Consider the following 7,528-nt stretch of genomic DNA (forward strand, 5'->3'; position numbering starts at 1 on the left):
CCAAGATGGCGGTGACTTTGAGGAGCAGCAGTGTGGACATGATGCTTAGAATGTGTTGGAGGTTACGGCCGCAGTATGGTAATATTCCTATGGTTAAACAAATGGGTAGGCTATGTTCAATGAATGAATGATCTGAGCAAATGTTTCCTCCAAAGGTTTACGTTACCTCGGTCTCTGTACTGAGAGCCTAGGTCTATTCTAGCCTTTACCATGCGTGTGGGAATTAAAGCAGGACATTATTCACATGGCAATGGCACACAGAAAACCACATCGGTATATAGAGCTTTCAACTACCTGGGAAATGTAATTTGGTACATCATGTAGCCTAACAAGACAACATAAATATTGCAGACCACACAGCACTTGAATTGGGTTTGATTGATTGAAACTGAATGGGTACAGTACAGCTCAATACACACAATTGATAAAGGGATGCAGACCAGTGAAAGACTTTCGTCTTGTTTACATCAGGGTCCCCCATTTTCAATTCATCATAACATATATGACATACAGTAGATAGACAGTAGCTACATCTATACATTTATGACATACCAGATTTACAAATACAGTACTGTTTGTGATCCAAAAAGAGTTTAAGAAAAAGAGAGTATATACCTACATTTGATGAAGAAACTGTACACTGTACATTATAGAATCAGCGACTCTACCCACGCATTAAAATTAAAGGGGACATATTATGGAATATGATTTTCCCATAGTGTTTACAAGTATGGATTTGGCAGTCTGAAATGTTATTTACGCACAGTTATTTGGATGGACATTTCCAGCGACTGCTCCATTATTGATCATTCCGACTTTCGAATCGCATGCACACACTCCTCCTACGCAGAGCTGCCGCTACGTCACAGCCTATGAAACATTTGACGGTGAAAAGTTGTCAAACTCTGTGTAGGAGTGTGTGTCTCATGCTAGAATTCTAAGAATAGGAGGGCTCAGTGTCATAGAGATGTTCGAAAATGTCCTTGGGAGCTTCCTAGGTCTCTCATGCACCATCCATTATGAAACAATGCTGATTTCATTATCATAATTCTTGGCAACTATTTTATCATGTACCAAATTAGAGACTACCATAATATCCTAGTAAAGTCCCCTTCTATCCATTAAACTTGTGTGTGTCAGCAAAACCAGACATATTAGTGCTGGGTAATGTACAGGTCTAATCAGGGGGCTTTCTCACTAACCATTCGGGGTCGAATCACAGCCCGATGGCACCCAAAAGGGGTGTGTCCATCCTACTGAGAACGCTCCCCCCCCCGTCCCCGGGGACGCTGATTCGCTCCAAACCTGGACCGCTGAAATAGGTGGTTCCGGGTGCGCGCCAGTGGGAGCGGGGGGCGTGGTGTGCAATGCTTGTACCAAAACACGGGAGAGGCTTGCTGTATCAACTTGCTGACACACACAATGTCATTACTGTAATGCTTTCATGCTTGCTTGAATTTTGGGCAGATAAAAACATACAGCAACAACTGGACAATACCCACAAAAACTATATTTATGGGCAATTTGGCGAGTTCAGACCTCAACCAAACAAGCATGTTGAGCCTCACGGCTCAAACATGAAGCCACGTTACAAGCACAAGACTTCCCTGGCTCGCATTAGGCCTGGCAATTTTTTTGCCATTGCTATGTCTACTATACATTGGTTTCTTGTTCGAATGCATTTATTTTTATTAGACCACCAGTGGTGCCCAACCAGTCGGCCGTGATCGACCGGTAGATCATTGACATTCAATATAATTGCCGCGAGCGATGGGCTAATGTTAGCTGCTAACTAGTAATAAATAGGCTAAGCTAACTAGCGTTAACCCTGGAAAACGCTCAAAGCGGACTCCACGACACCACTTCCATTCGTGAGAAAAGGGGGGTGGGTTATATTGACAAGGCTTGACAACAGTGGTTCAAATATAACTTCATATTTATTGGTTATTTGTTTCTTTATATCAGCATCCAGTTTCCACCACCGTATGTTAAACTCTTCCTGTGTTGACGAGCGTGACATCATCGCTACGGCAGCTTACACGCTCAAAACGCAAACCGTAAACAAACACCAGAGCGCACCAAGACTGCAGTGTGTACGCAAACTAGAGGGGGGAGAGGGAGGCGGGAAGTTCGCACCCAAGGACGGAACGAGGACGGAGCGGAGCTGATTCGACCCCGAATGGCAGTGAGAAAGCCCCCTCACTCACCTACGACCGCAGAGACCTGGGTTCAGTTCCCGGCAGCAGCACCTCTGGTTTGCTCAGTCGTCCCTACAAACAAAATTGTCAGTGTTCACGGGTGGGAAGTAGTGTTGTCACGATACCGGTTCTAAAATGATACCACGAAAAGTAATGGAATATAATATTAGATGACAGAACATGAAAAATTATTAGAGAGAGAGATTCGGGGATGTCTATTATAGTAGTATTGAACCATTTTTAACAGCTGGGTATCGCAATACTTTTCTAGTATCGGTGTATCGTGCAACCCTAGTGCGAAGCCGGTGGGGTATGAGTCCTGGTCGTTGCAACAGTCAGCAGGGAAGGGATCTGGGCCGGAGATGGCGTGAACTTCCGCGCACATACACTATCCCAGTGAAACTCCTAGCTAGGGGTAGGCGGTGTAACGGTTGAACCGGTTTACCGGTAGAAATCTGTGCCAAGGTAAATATTTTACTCTACCGGATCTACCAGTAGAAGGCTACTTTTAGGCTTTTTCACATTTACAAATGTAACACACAAAGCTAGTGAACTGCGCGCTGCCATTCAAATATAATAAACGAGTTTGTGGTAATAATAGATACGTCAAGGTACATTACATTGAAATATACCGTGATATACATTTTAGACCATACCGCCCACCCCTACTCCTAGCTGTCAGGTGAAAAGAAGTGGCTGGCGACTCCACATGTATTGGAGGAAGCATGCGATAGTCTAGTCTACACAGTACACACCATAGACATAAAGGCTAGATGACTCAGCCGCGCTGCTGGCCAATGCAGAGACCGATGTTGCCACATGGCGGCCATCTTGCCACAGGCAGCACGCCCACTCATAACATGAATGTCTATGGTGCATGTACTATTGAAATAACCATAGCTTGCTACATTTTCAACAGATTTTCAAACGGTTTGGTTTGTTATAAATGTCAGATGTAGTTATCATACTGCATACTTATAATGGACTTTCATATGACAATTCTTTCAACATGTCCAAGCATCCTGAGTCATAGCCACGTTAATAACGTTTGTATAAACCAAACCCTTTGTTGAAAATTGAGCAAACTATGGTTATTTCAATAGTACATGCACCAGGGAGGCTGGGTAGCGCAGCGGACTAAGCATCTGCCTACCACCGCAGAGACACTGGTATCGAATCCAGCTGTCCGCGGTACCTCCGGCTTGGTCGGTCGTCCATACTAACACGATTGGCAGTGTTAGAGGGTGGGAAGCCGGTGGGGTGGGTATCCTGGTCGTTGTAAACAGCGACTCCTACAGGTCGGTCGGGGCACCTGCTCAGCGAGGAAGGGATCTGGGGGAAGTAGAGTCCAATGAGGGGGGGAATTGGCATAACAACTAAATTGGGATGGGAGAAAAATATAGAAAATGGGGGAGAAAAAATAGTACATGCACCATAGACATTCATGTTATGAGTGGGCGTGCTGCCTGTGATAAGATGGCCGCCGGTGAACTACGCTGAAGAGTGGAGACTCCGCCTTGCACCATCTAGTTATATATCTATGATCTACACCCTCTCGAGACCAGTAGGGTAGTCTACACCAGTGGGGCCCAACCAGTCGATCGCGATCGACAGGTAGATCGCGGGCTGATTTCAAGTAGATCTTGATTAATAAAATTCGATTATTTAAAAAAAAAGATTTTTTTTTTTTTTTTTTTTGCTAAATCAACTCTTCCTCTCCTTGTTAACTACAACAAGCAATGCTGTTTGTTATTTAAGATGAGGTCAGACTCGGCACTGACAGATTTGTGTTCATTATGCTGCTTTTATAAAGCCTCAAATGACGGCTTACAATATACAATTTTGGCTCGTAGCTCTCGGGCTAGGTGGTAAATAAAAAAGTAGATCTTGGTTCAAAAAAGGTTGGACACCCCTGGTCTACACCCTCCCCAGACCAACAGTAGGGTAACGCAACGACCAGGAGGGAATTGACTTAACAACTAAATTGGGTAATGGGGAAAAAAGAACCGTTTGAATCATTATTTGACCCAGGTTTGATTGTAGCACAGTGCTTTATGTGAATGAGAGAAAGAATGCCTGATCTATTGTAGGATACCAGTCAGACGAGGGTCATTACCACTGTCTGTCTTCATGGGCAAAGTACTCAGTCAGTATTCTAAAATGTATTTCTATTTATTATGTTTTCCCCTTGTAGGTCTTCTGTTCCCTGTCATAGCGCGTCATCAGAGTTCTAAGAGTGTCACGTTACCCTCCAGGTACAGTTCCTACCGAAGCAAAGATATAATGTAATTGATTAAACAAGTTTAGTATTGAAAAGATGGGAGGATGATTTCAAGAGTATTTTTACCAGTGAACACAAAGGGTTTGGTGAGACTTTTTACTTTGAAAATGACACGTAGCCTGGTAATCATTTACATTTACATTTAGTCATTTAGCTGACGCTTTTATCCAAAGCGACTTACAAGTTCTGTACGACAAGCCATCAGGAAGGGCACAACTCTTATCAGCTGAGCAACAATGTTCATCAAAGTGTTGAGTGCTACAGTGTAGGTTAGTTTATTAGGACAAGTGCATGACAGTACGGTTAGTTAGGGTTAGATACTTTTTTTAATTTTTTTTATTCGGATAATGGTTGAAGAAGTGCGTCTTTAGTCGACGGCGAAAGATTGGACGGGATTTGGCTGTCCTAACTGGGGTGGGTAGTTCATTCCACCATTGTGGGGCAAGGACTGAGAATAGGCAGCTTCTCTTTGATGACCCTCCCGGAGCTCGGATAGGCGGGAGCGATTCCCTTTGCCACACGGTATGCTAGGTTGAGGGCCTTGAAGCGGATACGTGCAGCAATGGGGAGCCAGTGCAGGTCCCTAAGAAGTGGGGTGACATGGGCCGACTTCGGTAGGTTTGAGATCAGGCGGGCCGCTGCGTTTTGAACGAGTTGAAGAGGCTTGGTGGCCGGGAGGCCAGCGAGCAGTGCGTTGCAGTAGTCGAGGCGGGAGATTAGTACTGTTGATTGGACAAGGAGTTGGGTGGCTTCTTTTGTCAGGAAGGGGCGGATCCTTCTGACGTTGCTCAGGAGGAATCTGCAGGTTCTGGTTGTCGCTGCGATGTGAGCGGAGAAGTTCAACTGGTCGTCGAGGACAACACCAAGGTTCTTGGCGGTCGGGGACGCGGTCACAGCTGCATTCTCAACTGTGATGGAAAGGTCGGTCAGGGGGGAGGATTTGGCCGGCAGGTGGAGCAATTCTGTTTTGCTTAGGTTCAGTTTGAGGTGGTTGGTCGTCATCCAGGCGGAGATGTCGGACAGACAGGCCGAGATCCGCTCATGTAGCATGGTAATCAAGCTCTAAATGACACGTGGCATGGTAATCAAGCTCTAAATGACACGTGGCATGGTAATCAAGCTCTAAATGACACGTAGCCTGGTAATCAAGCTCTAAATGACACGTGGCATGGTAATCAAGCTCTAAATGACACGTAGCCTGGTAATCAAGCTCTAAATGACACGTAGCCTGGTAATCAAGCTCTAAATGACACGTAGCATGGTAATCAAGCTCTAAATGACATGTAGCCTGGTAATCAAGCTCTAAATGCTGAGGTTACTTTGGAAGACGTTCAAAATGTCTTAAGTTAAGCAAAATTGGGAAAACCACCAGCATTGAAGATTTACCCAACAATGTTTTAAGAAGTTGTTGCAGATTCTGTACTGTCTTGTTTGAAAAGTAGTTTACCCTCTCTTTGGTATAAAATCACAAAAGGATGACCCAAGAGTTATCCCAAATGATAGAGTAATCAGCTTATTGAGTACAGTATACAAAGACTATACTCCTCAAAAAGAAAAGAACAAAATGGGTTAAGGCAGGGGTCAGCAACCTTTACTATCAAAAGAGCCACTTTTCCCCCCTCCCACAAAATAAAATGCTCAGGGAGCCACACAACCTATTTACCCTTAAAATGAAGATAACACAGTGTATAACGTTTTATATATAGTTATCCCCAAGCATACCCCACATTTAGCATAAAACGCCTGACAATTGCATACCCAAAGTAATTTGCAATGTATTATACTTTATACTTATAGCACACAGTTTGTTGCATTGATGGAATTATAAAGCAACAAAAAGAAAAAAAAATACTTGTATTGCTGTTTTTACCTGTTATAACAAAGGAAAACCTCAAACTCTTATGAAAAGGAGAAAAAAATACTGGCTGTGTAGACCTATTTTTAAATAAAACACATAAGAGGAGACAAAACACTGGTGTCTGTAGACCGACTTTGAAATAAAACCCTGAACTATTCAGGTATAGTTGAGTCCTTCCCTTATTTGTGGAACATTTATAAAATAAAAAGTAGTCTACTTTGAAAAAAGACTACCATGTGTAGACCTACTTTGAAATAAAACACAGAAAAGGAGAAAAAACACTGGCATCTGTTGTAGACCTACTTTGAAATAAAACCCTGAACTATGCAGCTCTATTTGAGTCCTTCCCTTATTTGTGGAAAATCTATCAAATTAAAAGTACATTTTTCGTTGTTCGCAAATTTCGCACCACATATCAGGCATACAGGTAAGCCTGCATCGTTAGTCGTGAAAGCAAATTAATCTGTCCACGCTGAATTAAACCCTCTATTTTCCTCAGACTTTCCTTTTTTTGGATTTATCCATGGTTAGCTTACTGGGGGGTCAGAAACTCAAGATTAGCCACTTGCAGACGGCAGGGAGAGGCGCGGGGTGTGACGTACTGTATATTTTAGTTGATGAAATATTTTTTCATTTCAGTGTCACAGTATGACATCGATCTCCAAAATAAGAGAACAAAAAACAAACGACAACAAAAAAAAGTTATAATAATTTGGGCCAGGGAGCCGCAGCTGATTGGCTAAAGAGCTGCATGCGGCTCCGGAGCCGCAGGTTGCCGACCCCTGGTTAAGGTCAGGATAGTAAGCACTTGCATTGATAATATTTACTCAATCTGTACTGTGACTCAAATAGATTAAAACAGGGTCTGCATGCTTTTGTTTGTTACCGGTATATATATTTTCAGAACGCTTTTGATTTTATAAATGGAAACCGTTTGTTGTATAAATGTATTGGAATCAGAGTAAATGGTAGGTTTTATCAAGCTCTACAGATGTCCTCCAGATGATTGTGTCAGGGTCCATTTAGTTAAAGGTACTACAGTGCTGTCTGAATCAGTGGGGTAGGGCTCTAGGACTAAACTGGACCAGATATGGGTTTATATATTCTTACACCAAGCTCTATCAAGCCTGTGTGTGTTTGTCCTCTGTTGGACTATGTTGCTGCGGTTTGGGTTTATAAAGTTTAGATATT

At 43.2% G+C, this 7,528-nt stretch overlaps 1 protein-coding gene across 2 annotated transcripts in view; it reads left to right on the forward strand.

Annotated features, from left to right (window-relative positions):
• Positions 1-7,528, forward strand: part of mrpl21 (mitochondrial ribosomal protein L21) — a 15,694-nt gene continuing 8,166 nt past the window's right edge. The window contains exons 1-2 of one of the 2 annotated variants that reach the window (XM_084337311.1): positions 1-78; positions 4,393-4,453. In XM_084337311.1, coding sequence (XP_084193437.1) covers positions 6-78; positions 4,393-4,453 — 134 coding nt within the window. In that variant the 5' untranslated portion in view covers positions 1-5. Of the gene's footprint in view, positions 106-4,392; positions 4,454-7,528 lie in introns of both variants that reach the window. The other variant, XM_084337312.1, reaches the window with a different exon arrangement.

The sequence above is a fragment of the Notolepis coatsorum genome (assembly GCF_963971535.1).
Source record: "Notolepis coatsorum genome assembly, chromosome: 20".
Classification (NCBI taxonomy): domain Eukaryota; kingdom Metazoa; phylum Chordata; class Actinopteri; order Aulopiformes; family Paralepididae; genus Notolepis; species Notolepis coatsorum.